Source organism: Harpegnathos saltator, unplaced genomic scaffold (assembly GCF_003227715.2).
Source record: "Harpegnathos saltator strain DR-91 unplaced genomic scaffold, Hsal_v8.6 scaffold774, whole genome shotgun sequence".
NCBI classification, from domain to species: domain Eukaryota; kingdom Metazoa; phylum Arthropoda; class Insecta; order Hymenoptera; family Formicidae; genus Harpegnathos; species Harpegnathos saltator.
Window position 1 is genome coordinate 358170 of NW_020230620.1, and position 19058 is coordinate 377227.

General features: G+C 40.8%; 3 protein-coding genes across 3 annotated transcripts in view; 2 read left to right on the top strand and 1 right to left on the bottom strand.

The window, feature by feature from the left end:
- The window catches only part of UBL3 (ubiquitin like 3), a 36178-nt gene extending 34813 nt beyond the window's left edge, over positions 1 to 1365 (bottom strand). The window contains exon 1 of the mRNA XM_011148518.2: positions 432 to 1365. Coding sequence (XP_011146820.1) covers positions 432 to 458 — 27 coding nt within the window. The 5' untranslated portion in view covers positions 459 to 1365. The remainder of the gene's footprint in view (positions 1 to 431) is intronic.
- Positions 1366 to 2232: 867 nt separating this feature from the next.
- ais (DExD-box helicase 52) lies at positions 2233 to 5114 on the top strand. The gene is made up of 11 exons (XM_011148519.3): positions 2233 to 2319; positions 2397 to 2639; positions 2727 to 2912; positions 2992 to 3247; positions 3315 to 3387; positions 3474 to 3677; positions 3753 to 3843; positions 3913 to 4035; positions 4127 to 4277; positions 4529 to 4604; positions 4856 to 5114. Exons 1-11 carry the CDS (start codon positions 2233 to 2235, stop codon positions 5052 to 5054), a joined length of 1689 nt encoding a protein of 562 aa, XP_011146821.2. The 3' UTR covers positions 5055 to 5114.
- Positions 5115 to 5606: 492 nt separating this feature from the next.
- LOC105187615 (odorant receptor 13a) lies at positions 5607 to 12283 on the top strand. Its single transcript, XM_025306291.1, has 9 exons — positions 5607 to 6051; positions 6122 to 6241; positions 6328 to 6445; positions 6594 to 6855; positions 6921 to 7037; positions 8582 to 8672; positions 8758 to 8894; positions 11744 to 11876; positions 12115 to 12283. The coding sequence occupies exons 1-9, from the start codon at positions 5908 to 5910 to the stop codon at positions 12163 to 12165; spliced, it is 1173 nt and encodes a 390-aa protein (XP_025162076.1). The 5' UTR covers positions 5607 to 5907; the 3' UTR covers positions 12166 to 12283.
- The last annotated feature ends 6775 nt before the right edge of the window (positions 12284 to 19058 follow it).

The window sequence follows — 19058 nt, forward strand, 5'->3', positions numbered from 1 at the left end:
GCGTCCACGTTCAAATGTACCATGTATCTCGCTGTTTTCCCGACGATGTCGCAGCGTAAAAAGCTCGCGAGATGTGAAGAGAGGAGAATGAGGACGACAAGAAGGAGGCGGATACGAGGGAAATGTAGGAAAGGGAAGATGCTGCTGCGGAAGAGAAATCAAAAAACAAAGCGAGTCGAGACGAGAAGAAGGAAAGGAAAGAGAAAGAGGTTTTCCATTCCGTTCACTGACAGGACGACGCAGGACGCGGGAGGGAAAAAGGAGGAGAACGCCAGAGGGTGCGGTAGACATGTTAGACGAGCCGATGACAAGAGCGCGCGAGCGAATATACGTTTGAGAGGAAGAAAGAGAAAACAAGAACGAGAAAGACAGACGCATCATAAGCAGACAAATAAAAAAAAGAAAAAAAAAGAGGAGAGAGAGAAACTCACCTTGTCCGAGGGTACGCGCGGATTCATCGTAACTGGCTGACGGGGTACGTCGTGTCGTGACGAGTAATCCAAAGATGATGAGCTCTTGTGGTCCCGACGACGACGTCGGACGTCTCGACGTCCGACGACGACGACGACGACGACGACGACGACGACCACGGCACACTTGTCGAGACGAGGACGACAGAGCGGCGACGACGAGTGGGCGAGAAGGGCGGGAGATGTACCTGCTGTATGATCAGATGCACTTTACTTTCAACGACGGCGATGACGGCGACGGCGACGGCGACGACGACGACGACGACGGTGATGGTGACGGCGACGGCGACGGCGACGACGTCGGCGACGACGGCGACGGCGACGACGACGACGACGACGGCGATGGCGGCGACGATGGCGACGACAACGAAAACACACTCTTGCTTTCACACTCACAGGGGCCCGCCTCGCTTGCGCACACTACACCATTTCGATAGGCCGCCGTCGTGTGGCCTCCTCGCACCACGACCGACACCCCGCCGTACGAGCCGCCGCTGCCGCCGTTACTTGTACGCGTCCGGTCCGGGGTGTTCGGGCGACATGCTGAGAGCCGAAACCCGAAAGCGAGCAGCCACCGGCCAAACAGGACGCGGACGCGCGCGCTCTCTTTTTCTTTCTTCCTTTCTTTCTCTCTCTCTCTCCTCGCTCTCTCTTTCTCTCTCTCTCTCTCTCACTCTCTCGCTCCTCTAAACTTGTCGAGACAAGTTTGGACGCGACGCGACGAACCGCACTGCACCGCACCGCACGCACGTACGCACGCACGCACGCATGCAACCACCGTACTGTGACAGTGCCAAACACATAAAATGGCGATTTCGCGTACGGTAGATAGATAGAGCCTTCCGGACGAGCGAGCGTCACGGAAGTTGCACGATCGACTAGACGGCAGACTCGACTCGCGGCTGAACTGAGCGCGCGCGCGCGCGCGCGAGAGCGCGACGACAGCGCTGCGAGCGATATCGATTTTCGATTTTCTCCGAAATCGATGATCGATCATTGACGATTCCTGTCTCGCGCAACGTGGTGATACAAGTTGCGTTCCTCATTCATATTCACTGCCAGCACTAAAAATCTATAGTATACATAACACAAACTATGTATTTTTAGTACTGGCAGTGAATATCGGAACGCAGCCTAGGTATATTGGCTGCGTTCAAAAAACAAAGCGCTTACTCAGAGCGATTAGTGACTATTGGTCTTTATTGTTAGATCCTTGCATTCAGACTAATTACGTTGACGAATTACTCAACCGCTGTACGTACGTACAACCGTTGTGTTTTTTGAACGCAGCCAATGGCCGCGTTCGACAGAAAAAGCTGCTTACTAAGCGCCTAGTGATTATCGTTGTTGATTGGTTCATTCCTCTGGATTCATTAAAGATCTGAAAGAATACTCCAATCATAGATAATAATCACTAAGCCCATAGTAAAGCCAGCGGCACACGGTGCTTGTTTTCGTGCTGGGTTGCTTGCTGGATGAAAATACTGCGTTCTGATTGGTGCATTTCCATCCATCTTCGGAAATGTACCAATCAAAACGCAGTATTTTCATCCAGCTAGCAATCCAGCACGAAAACAAGCACCGTATGCCGCTGGCTTTAAGCAGCTTTTTCTGCTGAATGCGGCCATTGTTTATGGTTCCGCATGTTTTGTATCTGTGCCTGAGTGCCCATTACCCACGTTTTCTGATTGAACGAATGGTAGTTACAAATATATTTTTAGGTTATCATTAAGCCCTGAGAGTCTGAATTTCTGTTTGTGCCATGAACGCTCATGACCTTTTTAGAACCCTTACAAAAGGTATTACGTTTAACACGAAACGTTCTCGACCAGAAGCAAAAAAATCTCAGGTAACTGAAATTTTTCTATTCTACTCTGAAAGTTAACGTTTAACATTTACATGTTTTCGTAAATATCTTTTGTGCAGATAGTGAAACCTGTCGTGAATGATATAAATGTAAAGGAAGAAAGGACAAAAGAAGATGAAATATCAAAGGTCAATGAAGAAAATAACAAGAAAAGGAAACGTATGGAAGACGAGATTGAAGATAATGAGACGTTAACTCTGCTGGATGGGCTATCAGTGCCAAAAGATGGAAGTATTTCAACTTTTAAAAAGCATAAAAAGGTCGCAACTACTGATAAGATGCTTAAACTGGAACAAGAAAAGGTTTGACATTCATTCATTTAATTGTATCTAAGTAAATTCCCATGGAATATATGGAATATTTTTACCATTCTCTTTTCTTGTTTTTAGATAAATCATCTAAGAAATCAAAACCGTATTTCAGTCACAGGTAATCGTGTACCTGAATTAATAACAGACTTTGAGGAATTGAAAACAAAGTATCAAATATCAGAAAATTTGATGAATAATATGAAAGCTTGCGACTATATTTGTCCCACACCAGTACAAATGCAAGCAATGCCAATTTTGTTAGAAGTAAGTAACTTTTCTCTCCGAAAAATTGTCATTAAAGTCGTAAATACTTAATCCTTTACTTATCATTGATAATCAACAGGGTAGAAATATACTAGCTTGTGCTCCGACAGGATCAGGAAAGACTGCAGCTTTCTTGCTACCTATAATTTGCAGTTTACAAAAGCCACAAAATAAAGGTTTCCGTGCTGTTATTTTAAGTCCAACAAGAGAATTAGCCAAGCAGACATATAGAGAATGCCTAAGTTTAAGTGATGGTTATGATTTTAGAATTCATATAATTAACAAAACCAATCAAGCTCTTACCAAATATGGACCATCAAGTTCACAAAAATTTGGTAAGCAGAAACAAAAATAAGAGTTTCAGTAAGAATGAATTTTCTCTAAAATTTACTGATGTTTCAGATATTTTAATAACTACACCCAAGCGACTAGTCTTTCTTCTGAATCAAGATCCTCCAGCTATTTCATTAAAAAAGTAAGTTTTTTATAAAATTTATTATATATTGAATCTCTAACTATACAATTAAGCTTGCAATTAGAAATTCTTCCCTATCTTCACAGTGTAGAATGGTTAATTGTGGATGAAGCTGATAAACTTTTTGAGGATGGAATACGTGGATTTAGGCAGCAGTTGGATGAAATTACAAAAGCTTGTACCAATGACAATTTACATTGTGGCATGTTTAGTGCGACAAACACACCTGTGGTAACAAAATGGTGTCGTCGTAACATGAAAAGACTTGTGACAGTAACAGTTGGACAGAGGTATACTTTGTTAGTAGATTTTACAAAGGATATATGTGAATATATGTGAATAAACATACTCGGTATATTTTATAGGAATGCAGCTACAGATTTGGTGGAACAGGAACTTGTATTTGTTGGCAGTGAAAAGGGCAAGTTAATGGAATTGAGGAACATGATTCGAAAAGTATGTTCAAGGTTAATTAAGTTGAATTATGACGTTTTACATTATAGTTTAAAATAATAATTATTACAGGGTGTAGCACCACCTGTTTTAATATTTGTACAGAGCAAAGAGCGAGCCCAAGAACTGTTCAATGAACTTATTTACGATGGCGTTTACGTGGATGTTATTCACGCTGACAGGACAGTGACACAGGTATGCTGAGAAAAGTTTTTTTCAAATAACTATCCAGTTAAAGTTACATAATTGTAATTGATCTATAATTGTATCTCTTTTTCTTTTCCAGCGAGATAATACCGTGCGTTGCTTCAGGGAAGGTAAAATCTGGATGTTGATTTGTACAGAGCTGATGGGCCGAGGTATAGATTTCATAGGCGTAAATCTCGTTGTGAATTACGATTTTCCATCGTCCGCAATTTCTTATATTCACAGAATAGGTATGCGCTGAATGTAAACAAGTAACTTCGAAACAACTGTCCTGTCTCATCGAAGACGAAATCCCTTCTTTTCTGACTATTGTCAATTAATATGTTGTAATTTAAATCATTCCTGATTTGTCTCATTGTAATAACATCTGTTTGTATATTGTCGAGAGCAATCGCAGTTGTCAGAGACACAGGACAGTAATTATTTCATACTTCTTATTGCATAGTTTTTCAGCCTTGAATATTTATTTGTATCAAAATAGGTCGTACTGGCCGTGCTGGTCACAAAGGAAAGGCCATAACATTTTTCACCACACAAGACACGGCGAATTTAAGGAGGTACATGTTATTTCTTTTTTTTTTACATATGTCATTTACAGCCAGACAAAACCATTACAATGACGACAAACAGTCTTTCTTCTTTATGCTTTTGTTTTTATTTCAAGTATCTCTTGCAAAATTCTTTTTTTATACTATTTAATATCTTATATCTAACACCAAATACTTTCTAATTGTCACTAATGTTTACGTTTTTATTATACTCAAATGAAATGGTTATGGAATATAGTATGTACTACTTCTCTGTTTAGTATTGCGACGGTTATACGCGCGTCCGGTTGCCACGTACCTGATTATATGCTGGCTATGAAGAAACACAGTAAGAAAGAACGACGTAAACTCGAGCGCACAGCACCCACGCGCGAGAAAATATTAACCGTACCCACGTACAAGCGACGCAAACGAAAACTGCACGTCGAACAGAAATTAGAGACGGAAGAAAAAGCGTAAAAGTGTAAACGCGATATTCGTGTACTTTATCGATCATATAAATATAATGATTCATATTTACAACTATTGTTCGCTCTATCTTTTCCCTCCTCCCGTAACAGATCACTTGTAGGTACTTCTTGAATAAAACTGTTGATAGAGATTTATTGCGCGATACGAAAGCGCAATTTCCTTTTCGATTATTTGTTTTTTTTTGTAGGTAACAATTGCGTGTAACGTGGACGTATATCAATTTTTTGATAAAAAAAATAGCAGATTTGGTAAAAAAGCGACATCGCACGGATAATACAGTCAGGATCAGGAATTCCTCTCCGCGAATTAACGCTGAAGAAAATAGTCTTTTACATACCTCAACGTATGTGTATTCCCACAGAGTTTCGATGAAATCAAATTTTTCGAGCCGGATTACATGAGTCCCTGGTAAATACTGATCCCTTCGATGTCGATTATCTTTTATTGTTCCAAGAGAATAAGTAGGTAGAATCATATCCCCGACCTCGGAGCTCGCACTTTTTGCATCTTCCCCTTTGTAGATTTGAGACCTCACTTGACTGGGGGAAAAACAAAAAGAAAGAAAACACCGATTGTGGAGCGTCGGTTGCAGCTATGCTTCAACGATTACAGAGTTGCATGTTGAGGAAAATGCAACTCGCTACTCATGAATATGTGATACTTCGCGTATTCGCAAAGTACTACAACTTATCGCGCACGTTACCTGACGACTTCGTAGCGCTATTAAATTGATTTCCTTTTGATACTGTCTCAAGAGAATACGCAATGAGCCCTTTTAAGCGTAAATATTCGACGAGATGTATGTTTGTTTCGCAGTGTCCCTTTGATGACCTGAAAGAAAATGTCTTTCTATGACAATCACTACTATCATCTCAACAAACGACTTTTGTCCATCATCGGCCAATGGCCGTATCAATCGCGTCTGGAGAGTAATATGATGTTCGGCATCACGCTATTCTTCACTGGCAGTTTGACATTCTTGGAGGTGTTTGAAATACGCACGACCCAAGACCCAAGATTCAAAATTAATCGTCTGTTTCGAATTGTGTTCGTAGGGATGGGGTCTGGTAAGCGGCATAACAGATCTGAGCATCATCATGGAGAACGCGTCGCCGATGCTGGTGAACATCTTCATCTTTGTGAAACTGCTCAATTATTTCTTCAATAAGTATAAAGTCCGTACATTTCCGTTCCGTTGCGAAACGCTAAAGCTGGCCGAGCATTTCGTAATCATAAATCGAATGAATTCTTCGAAGTGCAGATGAAAGAACTTCTGGATCACGTCGAGGAGACCTGGAAGATGATGCAAGTGGGTCCACGTAATGAAATATTGCGGAGCTACGCGGAACAAAATAAAGTCTATACGATAAGATACACGTGTGAGTTCCTCTCGTTTCCTTTAGAGATCGATGTCAACGTCATTTTCCCTCCTTTGACGGCTCGTGTCAAATTATATCTCTCGAGCGAACACGGCTATTATGAAAAAAAGGAAGAAAAAAAAGAAACAACAAGCGGCTCTCGTTCCAGTGGCTTTGTACACGATGTGGATCTTGTACTCGACGACGCCGCTCATCGTCAGCTGGACATACAAGCTTCTGCCGATTAACGCGACCTACACGGCCCGATTTCTCTATCGTTTGGAACACGTTTGTGACGTGGACAAGTACTTCAATCTGCTGATGCTGCATGGCTTCATCAGCGTGTTCTACATAGTATCAGTGCCGATCGCGGTCGACGCGATGTTTATACTTTGCATCCAGCATGTCTGCGCGTTGTTCGAGATCATAAAGTAAGTCGATCTCGATCTTTGGGGAAAATCCCTCTGAATGATGTCACGTTTTCAATCGAGTATAGGTACGACATGGAGCGCATACAAGGTTCGGATTTCGTGACGCTTGAGCCGGATATTGCGGACGACATCGGGTATCATAAAATAATCGAGTGCATTAAATTGCACGACCAAGCGTTCAAGTTAGTGCCAGTTGGAAATACTCTTTAGCTACACATGTCTCTCTGGCCGGCGTCTCTTTACTCGACTTGTTTTTTCCCGATTTTTCTATACACCTGGTTTAAAAAAAAAAAAACGTGTCTGTCAATATCGATTAGTAAAATACGTACAACAATCGCTGGTTATTCGAATTCTTCAATATACAGCAGATTCGGATAACGAGGAATGACTACAACTGTTGGGGACTTGAATATAAGTTTTCGCTGTTTTTTCGTGAAAATGAATGCTTTATTTATGAAAATGAGTAAAGACCATGTCATTGAAAGTATTGTCCAACGCTAGCCACTACTTTCTCCCATCTTTCTGTCAGTATATACGAATACCATGTCGAAAGAAACGACTCATCTTTTGAGGTTATCCACGAATCGGCCCATTTTTTGGCATCTTCATAAGAATGGAAGTGCTGTTCAGCCAGGTCATGAGCCATCGATCGGGACAAGTGGTAGTCGGAAGAAGCAATGTTCGGTAAATACGGCGGGTGAGATAGGCCTTCCCATTTCAGCGTTTCCAGGTAGATTTTGACCGGTTTTGCAACATGTGGCCTTTGAGGGGCTCATAATATACTACACCCAGCTGATCTCACCAAATACAGAGCATGAGCTTGGAACCATGGATATTCGGCTTTGCCGTTGGTGTTGACGCATGCCCGAGCTTATCCCACGATTTTCTACGTTTCGGGTTATCGTAGTGTGTCCACTTTTCATCGCCCTTCACGATACGATGCAAAAAATGCCTTTCCTTTTCTGCCGTTGGAGCAGCTGTTCACACGTGAAAAAACGCCGTTCAACGTCTCTCGGCTTCAACGACGTACGGCACCCAATTTCCTTGCTTTTGAATCATTCCTAATGCTTTCAAACGTTTGACAACTGTTGTGTGATCAACTCCTAATGATTCTGCAAGTTCAATTTGCGTCTGACATGGGTCTTCATCCAGTAATCCTTCCAATTCTCCGTCTTCAAACTTTTTCGGTGCGCCAGAGCGTTCTTTATCTTCAACATCAAAATCATTATTTTTAAAGCATCTAAAGCTATCTCTGCATGTTGTTTCCGATAGAGCGTGGTCGCCGTAAAGTCTCCACAAGAATTCTATATATTTCAGCTGCAGATTTTTTTTTTTTAAAGTGATGCAATAAAATTCCCCGCAAATACTCTGTTTTTTGAAATTCGAACATTCGGACGAAATTCGACATGTTTAACGCTATGAAAAAATATGTTGTTTACGCTTCGGCGGAATAACATATACTGTCACTTTCTAATGGAGCCTAATGTTGGAGCTTCACGATGAAGTTGGCTGTAGTATTGCCCGATGCAAAAAGGCTAAGACAACACTATCTGTCGGGAAACAGCGAGAACTTATTCAAGTCCCCAATAATTTGCAACCTTTATACGACGTTATAGCTTTAAAGTGAATTAAATAGTTCTACTGAGATTTTGCGTTAGGACACAATTTAATCGTATTAGAACTGCTCACGTGGACTAACACAACTGTTTCGTCATTTTACGCAAAGATTTTCCGAATTGCTCTCATTCGCTTACGCAACGTCCTACCTTTTTCTACTAGGAAGTGTGATCATATGCATCAGTTTCAGCTCGGCTGAGGTAAATACTTGATAATTTTCAGCACTGCGTGTGTATATACTTGGGTTTGTTTTTATCTTGTATGTTTAATCGCTATTGCATACAGTTGCTCATGGTGGATCTTCAGTTTGACGAAATTGCCAGATTTTCCGCCTCTAATATAGCTCAATTGTTACACATATATTATCTGAGTTGGATGTGTCAGCGATTGCTCGATTACAGTGGCGATCTTCATAAAGTAATGTACGCATATTTGTTTGCAGTTGTATACGTACATACATGTATACCCTAATAACAATGTTACGTAGCTAAATCTATCGGAAACAGATTTTGCTAGACGCCTGCTGCAGGAGTTGATGGCAAACTGATGTCAGACTTAATACAGACTCTGCAGTATCAGATGAGGTCGGCAGAATATCAATAATATTGAGACAAAATCTGTTACGCAGGTTTGACATCAGATTGACGTCGACATTTAAACAGATCCTGACGTGCAATCTGGCGGCAGATTGCGATGGCAGAAACATATATTGGGTCTGGGAAAATGTTCGTGGCGTTTTTTTAGTAAAATTCAACTGGTTTTCTTATAGTGTGAAAATGGATTTATTTAAACCAAATATGCTCCATTACTATCGACAATATTTCGCCATTTTTCGGGTAGAGCCATGATGCAATCGGTGAAGAACTTCTGTGTTTTCTGGTTGGAAAACTGAATCAAGTGGTTTTCTCAGGCTTCTTTTGAAACCAGCTTAATTCCATTGAGAGAGTTCTGCAGAGATCGGAATAAGTGATATTCAGAGGGTGCTATGTCTGGACTATACGGTGGATGCATCAAAACTTCCCAACCAATCTCTCACAATTTCTGACGGGTCATCAAAGAAGTGTATGGTCAGGCGTTGTCATGATGGAAGACAACACCTTTCCTATTATTCAATTCGGGCCGTTTTCTTTCAATTGCCTGGCGTAATCTCTCTAGTTGTCCAGAGTAGAGTTGAGAATCAATCGTCTGACCAACTGGAAGTAGCTCATGGTGGACGATTCCCTTTCAGTCCCACCACACACACAGCATCACCTTTTTCGGCGTCAATCCTGGCTTCGCGAACGCTTGTGACGGCTCATCATCCCTTATCCACGATCTTTTACGCTTCCGATTGTCGTACGTGATCCATTTTTCATCACCGGTTATGACACGTTTCAGAAATGGCTCTATTTCATTGCGTTTCAGCAGCGCATCGCAGATGTTAATTCGGTCTATCATGTTTTTCGTGCTCAACTCATGAGGAACCCATACATCGAGCTTCTTTTTGTAGCCAGCTTTGTGTAAATGGTTCAAAACAGTTTTGTGGTCACTGCCTAGCTCCATACCAATATCGACACTGCTGATATGCTTATCTTGCTGGGCTTTTTTAAGAATTTCATCAGCTTTTTCAGTGATTGGACGACCAGAGCGTGACTCATCTTTCACATCAAAATTACCAGAACGAAAGCGAGCGTACCATTTCCGCGCAGCAGATTTTGATAAAGTACCTTCATCGTGCACAGCACAAATTTTTTCACAAGCCTGCGCAGCGTTCTTCCCTTTGTCGTAATAATATTGCAAAATATAGCACAATTTTTCATTACTTTTCTCCATTTTCAAACGCAAACAACTTTCCAACCACTGTACCAATTTCGATGTTTATACACTCAAAGTAATGCTCGAAGTGTCACCTTTCCAACGAGCGTTAAGTGGTGTCGCTGCGATCTATGTTTCCTGAGTTATTTGCAATTGACGCCATCTATTGGGAAAAACGCCACGAACTTTTTCCCAGACCCAACATTATCGAATCTTACTGTGCATAGTCTGACGGCAGATTGGCGACAGGAATACAGCAGATCCTGACGCACGCAGTGCGTCTGGCGAGAGATAGGTGGCAGTAACAGATCCTACTGCCCACAGAGTCTGACAGCAGACTGGCGACAGAAATACAGCAGATCCTGTCATAATCAGTTTTACGCCCTCTCCCTCCTCTCTCTCTTTTCCCCCAGTCATATACATTACGTCAAGGTAATAATTAAAAAACAACACAATATACGTACAATCTTTTTATTTATCGCATAAGATGCGATTGTATTTACTGTGGAAAATTATGACATTAATACAATGTAATTTTTAATTTACGTATTTGCTTAAACATATATATTACATACCTATAGTTAGAGAGATGCAACTGTAATATAGATCCGATATCGTTGCAGATTGCCGTGCACCTAATTTATCAGTTACACCAACATCGCCACCAAGTTATCATGTGTCGCCGCTTTCTGAAGCTATGAGAAGAAACATCGTCGCCTTCGTTTTCCCGCGCATAAACACTATTGTCCCCCTTTATCCCTTTGGAAAGTGCATGGAAAAAGTTTATTGTTAACTTTTTTCCGATTATGGCTGCCTCGTTTGACAGTACCTTGTGCTATAAATAAAAAGATTGTATGTATAAGTTTTGGTTCTTGTTCAATAAATGACTTTGGGCAGAGCTGTTACACTCTATCCCCTACGTCAGTCAACGATTATGAAGATTATGAAGAAGAAAAGAAAAACAGGGACGCGTACGCAGTCCCCACGTTCAAAAAATATGTGTAGTTACAGAAACAACATCCAACCGCTATGGAAGCGAACAAAAGACTCTATTGTACGTTATATTATGTTGTTTTTTAATTATTACCTTGACGTAATGTGTATGACTGGAGGAAAAAGGAGAGGAGAGAAGGGGCGTAAAAATGATTATGGCAGGATCTACTGTATTTCAGTCGCCAGTCTGCTGTCAGACAATGGACAGTAGGATCTATTACGTTCCTACCGTCATTCTGGTGTCAGACTGTGTGTACGGCAGAATCTGCTGTATCTCTATCGCCAATCTGCCGTCAAATAATGTAAGCAGACTCTGCGTCATCAGAATGCGGGCAGAATGGATAAACAGTTGGCACCAATCTGCTGTAAACCTCTGATTCATTCTGCCGTCAGTCTGCTGTAATGTTGCTGGCAGGGTATATATATACATATGTGCACGCCAAAACTTGTGTCAATTAATGAGAAAAATGCACTTCACTATCAGTTACAGTTGCAACTGGTATACGATTTCAATGAGATCTAGACAACTGTTAAAATTCATGTTGATGCGTGCCACTAAACCGTGTCAAATAAAAGCTGGAAAGATGTACGTAATGTCGATGGAGAATTTCAGCTCGGTACGTAAATAGATATTACGCTACTCGGATAAACATCTTCCTTCGGAAAAATTTTCAAATTAACTTAAAATTATTTATAGTTAATTGTGAGTAATTTATAGTTAACTATAAGTAACTTTAGGTAACTATAATTATAACTTTTAATTGAGTTAATTTGAATATCTTAAAGTATTTTTTCCTAAGAGCTCCCTACTAAGGTACAGCAACATCATATAGTCTTCTTTCCATCCTTTTTCAGATTTTGCAAGTATCTGTATCTTACTTCACTATGCTCACGTCACTGCAATAATTTTGTTATAATCAATAAACTCAATGAAACTATACAGCGCAATAAAATTATACAACCTGTTTAAGACGGTATTGTCGTTTAGAAATTTGAAAAAATCGATTTTGAGTTTTTTGGATTTTCTTATACTACAGAACTTCCGAATATAGGGGGTGTTATAAAAGTCAGAATATACAGGGTGTTATAAAAGTCCCGGAAGAGCAGAATAACTCGAAAAATATGAGTCCTAGAAAAAATACGAAGTACTGAGTTTTTATGATTTTTTCCTGGCTATCTGACGGTAACCTTGGATTTGACCTTGACAATGACTTTGAAGGTCATTTCAAGGTCAGGTCAATTTTTTTAAATGGGATCCCATACTTTTGACCCCAGAAATGAAAAGAGCGGAAAATTCTACGTTCGGATATGATCTTGAACACTGCCAAATTGACCTCTGAAGGTCACATAAAGGTCTAAGCTTGTTTTAAGCTGAAAACGCGAATATCTTCGAAAATGCACCTGCTAGGGAGCAATGTTACGCATAAGAACAAGAATATAGAGGTCAACGAGGGACATTTAGCCGTGACCTTGTCCTTATTCTCAAGGTCATGAGTTAAGATTAAGATTATTAAGATCAAACCGGACTTTTTTAGGACTGAAAATCCATACTTTTGACCTAAAAGTGTCAAGATTGAAAAATTTTACGTTCGGATATGACGTTTTCAACCTTGACCTGTCAAACGCACTGTCAAACGGTCAATGGGGAACATTTTGAACATCTCTTGTACTCCCAGGCCGAGTTACGAGATGCTTTGCCTTCGGTGGCCGGGACTAACTGAACCTTGCCTTCAGTAGTCGGCTTTGAGACACCTTGCCTTCAATAGTCGGGTTTGAGACATCTTGCCTCCAGTGGTCGGGTTTGAGACATCTTGCCTTCAGTGGTCGGGTTCCGAGACGCTTTACTTTCAGTAGGCTTCACGATCAGTGAAGTAACGTAAAACGCATAATTTTGAGAACAAGATCAAGGTTGAAAACGTTATATCCGAACGTAAAATTTTTCAATTTTAACACTTTTAGGTCAAAAGTATGGATTTTCAGTCCTAAAAAAGTCCGGTTTGATCTTAATAATAATCTTAACTCATGACCTTGAGAATAAGGGCAAAGTCCCTCACGGCTGAATGTCCCTCGTTGTCCTCTACATTCTTATTCTTATGCGTAACATTGCTCCCTAGCAGTTGCATTTTCGAAGATATTCGCGTTTTCAGCCTAAAACAAGCTTAGATCTTTATGTGACCTTCAGAGGTCAAATTTGGCAGTGTTCAAGGCAATAACCGAACGTAAAATTTTTCGCTCTTTTCATTTCTGGGGTCAAAAGTATGGGATCCCATTTAAAAAAATTGACCTGACCTTGAAATGACCTTCAAGGGCATTGTCCAGGTCAAATCCAAGGTCACCGTCAGATAGCCAGCAAAAAATCATAAAAACTCAGTACTTCGCATTTTTCTAGGACTCATGTTTTTCGAGTTATTCTGCTTTTCCGGGACTTTTATAACACCTTGTATAAATATGCCTGTTAAAACCATATAGTGAAATTCGTAAAATTGGCTGAATTGTAGCAATTCTAAGAAGTACGATCGCGCGGGGAGCGTAGCCGAGACACAGCTGCGCCTTTCTGCTGTTTCCTTTGTTGTTCGGTTGTTTGTTGTTTTGATCTGCTCGGAACACCTTAGGCCTGTTTGGGGCCTTATATTAGAAGAAAAAAGATACACTCTGTACAACCAGTTCAGCCAAAAAAAAGGAAGCCTTTTGTTGTTCGGTTTAGTTTTGTCTGGACCTTTGTACGAAGTAGACGCGAACATACAGCAAAATGTAAGATATGACGCGGATTCCGACATCTATGGGAATTATAATGCGCTAAAAAGACATCCGCCGCGTCTACTACAGTGACATCTATACGAGTATATATATTCTTGGGCGGCAATTCAAAGCTCTCTTCTCCCTTCGCTTGGCTTTGCTTTGCTTCTTCGCTTTGCTGCTCTTTTCTCATGCGTGAGCTTGCCTAGCTATATAAAAAAACTGTATCGGAAGCGAAGTATTTTTGCGGTGGTTAAAACGGAGCTTTCCGTCCGGTTCGATGGTATGTTGTTATCAGTCGTAAGAATCTATTATTTCTTATATTACCGTAGTGTTTCTTTGAGAAGCAAGATTATCGAAACTTGTTCGTTATGAATCCAAAACGATATACGGGTTATATCGGGTCTATATTGTCACCGTTATACTTGTGAAAAGTGAATCATTAAGATGCTGTTAGTGTTCGGTGCTTGAAGCAGAAATATAGAAACTGTGTTATGTGTGTTAATCAAGACTTTGGTTTATTGAATCCTGATGAGAAGATACATGTAGTTATCATAAACAGAATTCATAATTCTTCATAGCCGTTCGACAATCCTTTTACCGACAATCGCAAGGTCATTCCTTACAGCTGTGAAAGAGTCAGAAGTGGGATAACAACAGCGCTTCTCTTTGTTCGTCTCCTGCGGAGCGCAAACGGGGTATTGTTCCATATGGGCCAGGTTCGATATGATCTTGAAAACAAATAAATAAGGTCATTAGACAATAGTCAGTATTTTAGCCGATAATATAAGCGGTGTGACACACAATATACATGTGCGCGTTAGTGTTATAAGCGGGCAAGAGAAAGAGCATAAAATTTAGCTGACGCGATTCTGCGAAGTTTAGAGTTTTTTACGGTTTCCGAGTAGTGACCGAATAGTTTGCCAACGGGCAGCTCTAGCTTCTATATTCTTTTAAACACTAGTGTTGGTGTGCGAGTAATATACAAATCATAAGACGGTGTCCGATTACTTACTTGTTTCGAATCGGTGTCCGTAAATTCGGCAACGATGGATCGACGAAAGCTTTGGACAATATGTCTTTGGAGCAATTGCGGGAGGAAGCACTCCGGCTCCAACTGCGGGCTTTTGGTTCACGAGACGCTTTGATCGACGAAATTATGACTCGCGTGGAGCATAATAGTCCATTAATCGAGATGCTTGGCGGGGAGTCGGCGCCTGGACGTCAGCCAATGCAATCCGCGCCGGAGCAACAGGGAACGTCACAACCGAACTTTGCTCGGATGGAGGGAATGTTCGCTCGTACGATGACGACCGTCTCGCAATGTATCCAGCAGCAACAGCAGTCTATGCAGCAGCATCAGCAACAGGTTATGCAATTGATAACTCAGTTGGCTAACAATAGTAATTCTGTAGAAATGCCTAGAAAGGTTAGTCAGACGCCGATAGTAGCTGATCATTCTCCTGGAGGTAACCAGACTAGAGGTTCCGATGCGTCAGAGACTGGAGGGGCAGTCGCACAGTCTTCAGCATCCAGTATAATGTCCGTCAATTTTGTGTCAGTATTGGCGTCACAATTTCCCGAATTTGGAGGTTCAGAAGACGAAAACGTACACATATGGATACGGCGCGTTAATCAGGTGGCTCAGATCCATAACGCCGCCGATCGTGTTGTACTGTTAGCAGCTTCAAGTAAATTGACTCGCGAAGCGAGGCGATGGTACAAGTTCCAGTCCGGAACAGCACTCGAGTCGTGGGAGTCATTAAGTAACCAGCTGGCTTCGATGTTTGACCGGCGGACTCTTTTCCACGTAGCGATGCAGAAAGTGGAAGCAAAGAAGTGGAACCATCATAGAGAATCCTTCGATCTCTATGTCATTGATAAGTTGTCGCTAATGCAGCGGTTGTAGCTTCCTGAGGAAAGTGTTATTGATCTGCTGATGAGGGGGAATTACTATCCCTTCACTGAGTATTACAGCGGCAGCATTGGCCAGCGACTCAGTGGATCAATTTCTACTGAAAATGAGAAAACTACACACAAAACGTTACTCGGTTTGATGAACCATCTTTTAGCAGTAGTAAAACAGTTGTAAATAAAGTAACGCAGGGTAGGTTTATTAATAGAAAAGAACAAACCTCAGACAATCGGTTGAGTTTCAGCACCGGTTCCTGCACATACTGCAGAGGCAGGGGTCTTTCCAGATCGGAATGTTATAAACTTAAGCGTCGGGAGCAGTTAGGACGCCCGAACACAGTCACTCCGTTGGTCGACTCATCAGTTCCTTCAATCTCGAGAGATTCAACACATACTATTGCCATGGTCAAGAAGGACGAGAAGACACGACTCAACAATCCTTTCGTGAGCGTGATGCAAATCAATAATAAAGATTGTTATTTACATGCGCTGTTAGACACAGGCAGTCCCGTGTCATTTGTAACTTCAAAAACTTTTAAAAAGTATTTTAATGAAGCTTCGGTTAGGTTAAAACCCACTACTAAAGATAAGTTTAAATCGATAAGTAACGAAATGTTAAAAGTAATGGATACCATTTGTACTTTGATAAAATTAGAATCCTTAGAGGATAAAAAGATCTCAATCTTATTATATGTAGTCGATACCAAGAATTTGGGCGCAGACACGTTATTTTAGGAAGAGATTTTCTAACCAAACAAGGGATCAATATTCATTTTCAATCCTTAGGGGAAATTAGCAGTCAGGCCGAAAATCTTTTTCATCAAGACTTACTAAACATTAATGTCGAGCCTAGTTCGGACAGTTTGGAGGAGGTTGTGATATCATCTTCCGCGAATCTGAAACCAACGGATCAAAAGAAACTCACAGATTTGATAACTTCGATCGAGAAAGAAACAATTTCAGTAATAGATGACGGCTGTCGCGTTAAGGTTAATCTCAAAAACTTTTCGACTTACGCATACGCACCTCGTAAATTTGCATTGGCAGAGCGTGAGCAAGTTCGTGAAATTATTGACGACTTGTTGCAGCGAGAGATAATTAAACCCAGTACATTTCCATATTGCGCCAGAGTAGTACCGGTGAGGAAAGAATAATACGTTGCGTTTGTGTGTGGATTTACGGCCGTTAAATAATCGAGTGGTTAAACAGAAATCAGCCTTTTCCGCTGATAGAAGATTGTTTAATGAGACTCGGTGGTAGATCAGTCTTTACGTTGTTAGATCTAAAAGACGGGTTTCACCAAATTAAGGTTGATCCAGATAGTACTAAGTATTTCGCGTTTGCAACCCCGGATGGGCAATATGAATATACGCGATTACCTTTTGTATTGGATATTGTGAATCACCCGCGGAATTTCAAAAGAGAATAGTGCAGGTCTTACAGCCTTTAATAAAGCAGGACGAAGTAATTGTATATATAGATGATATTCTCATTCCGTCCAATTCTGTCGAAGCAAACTTTCAGACTATTAAAGAAGATTTGATTTTGTTAAAACAATATGGGTTTGAACTCAACTATTCCAAATGTCAGTTTTAAAACAAAGTATCGAGTTTCTCGGCTACATAATTACCTCTCAAGGAATTGCTATGAGTAAACGTCACGTCGAGGCTATCGAATCCTTTCCATGTCCAAAGAATGTACATGAACTGCAGAGATTCTTAGGGCTCACTAACAATTTTCGCAAATTTATTGCCAATTATGCTGTGATGGCGAAGCCACTCACGGATTTACTTAAAAAGTCAGTACAATTCAATATGAATGCAGATTGTATGCAATCGTTAGAATCGTTAAAAAGAGAATTGGTTTCGTACCCAGTACTTAGACATTTTAATCCGAATGCAGAGACAGAGCTTCACACTGATGCGTGTACCAAAGGTCTAGGTGCTATATTACTTCAAAAGCAGTCTACGGGACAATGGGCTCTCATTGCTTATTTTAGTCAAGTAACTAATAAGGCCGAAGAGAATTATTATAGCTTCGAGCTAGAAATACTAGCCATTGTGAAGGCGGTGCAAAGATTCCACCTCTATCTATACGGTCTTAACTTTAAAATAATCACGGATTGTAATGCCTTGATGTATGCAGTAAATAAGGCGAATCTTAACCCTCGCATAGCCAGGTGGACTCTTCAACTGCAAAATTATTCTTTCACTATAGCTCATCGAGCAGGTAATAAAATGTCGCACGTAGACGCTCTGAGTCGTAGTATTCTATATATAGAGACGTTACCGTTGGAACGCGAATTAGAGTTTTGACAGTTACAAGACGATCATATTTGTCAAATTGCGAACGAATTGGAATACGCAGAGAACGCAAAATTTGTGTTAATAGACGGATTAGTATATCGCAAGGGCGAAAGTCATTCAAAGTTTGTAGTCCCTGAATCTATAATAATCCAACTAATTAGGATACATCACGATGAGATGGCTCATTGTGGCTGTGAAAAAACATATCAAAGTTTAAGTAAATCCTATTGGTTTCCTACTATGAGGAAACGGATACGAGATTACGTAGAAAACTGCGTTACCTGCCTGATGTCCAATATGTTTCGCAATAGTTTAGAAGGTGAACTTCAGATTTCCAAAGTGTCTTCTTCTCCAATGGAAATATTGCACATCGACCACTTCGGCAAACTGAAGATGGGTTTAAGCACATTCTTGTGGTAATAGATTTGTTCACTAAATTCACGTGGTTGTTCCCTACACGATCAACTGGAACACAAGAAGCATGTAAAGCATTAAGTCTAGTTTTTGATACTTTTGGGGCACCAAAGTCTATAGTATCGGATAGGGGTACAACGTTTACCTCGCATGAGTTTGCCAAGTTTGTAAGCGAGTACAAAATTAATCACCGACTAGTAGCAGTCGCAGCTCCATGGGCTAATGGACTAGCTGAACGGGCTAATCGCTTCATTAAATCTACCCTCGCTAAGGTTGTGGATGATGCATGGAGGAAACATTTAGGAAAATTGCAGTATGTTATCAATAACACCTATCACACTATTATTAAAGCGTCATCTAGTAAAGTTATGTTAGGTTACGAGCAGCGCAACCACAGTGATAAAGATTTAAGCGAATTTGTTAAAACAT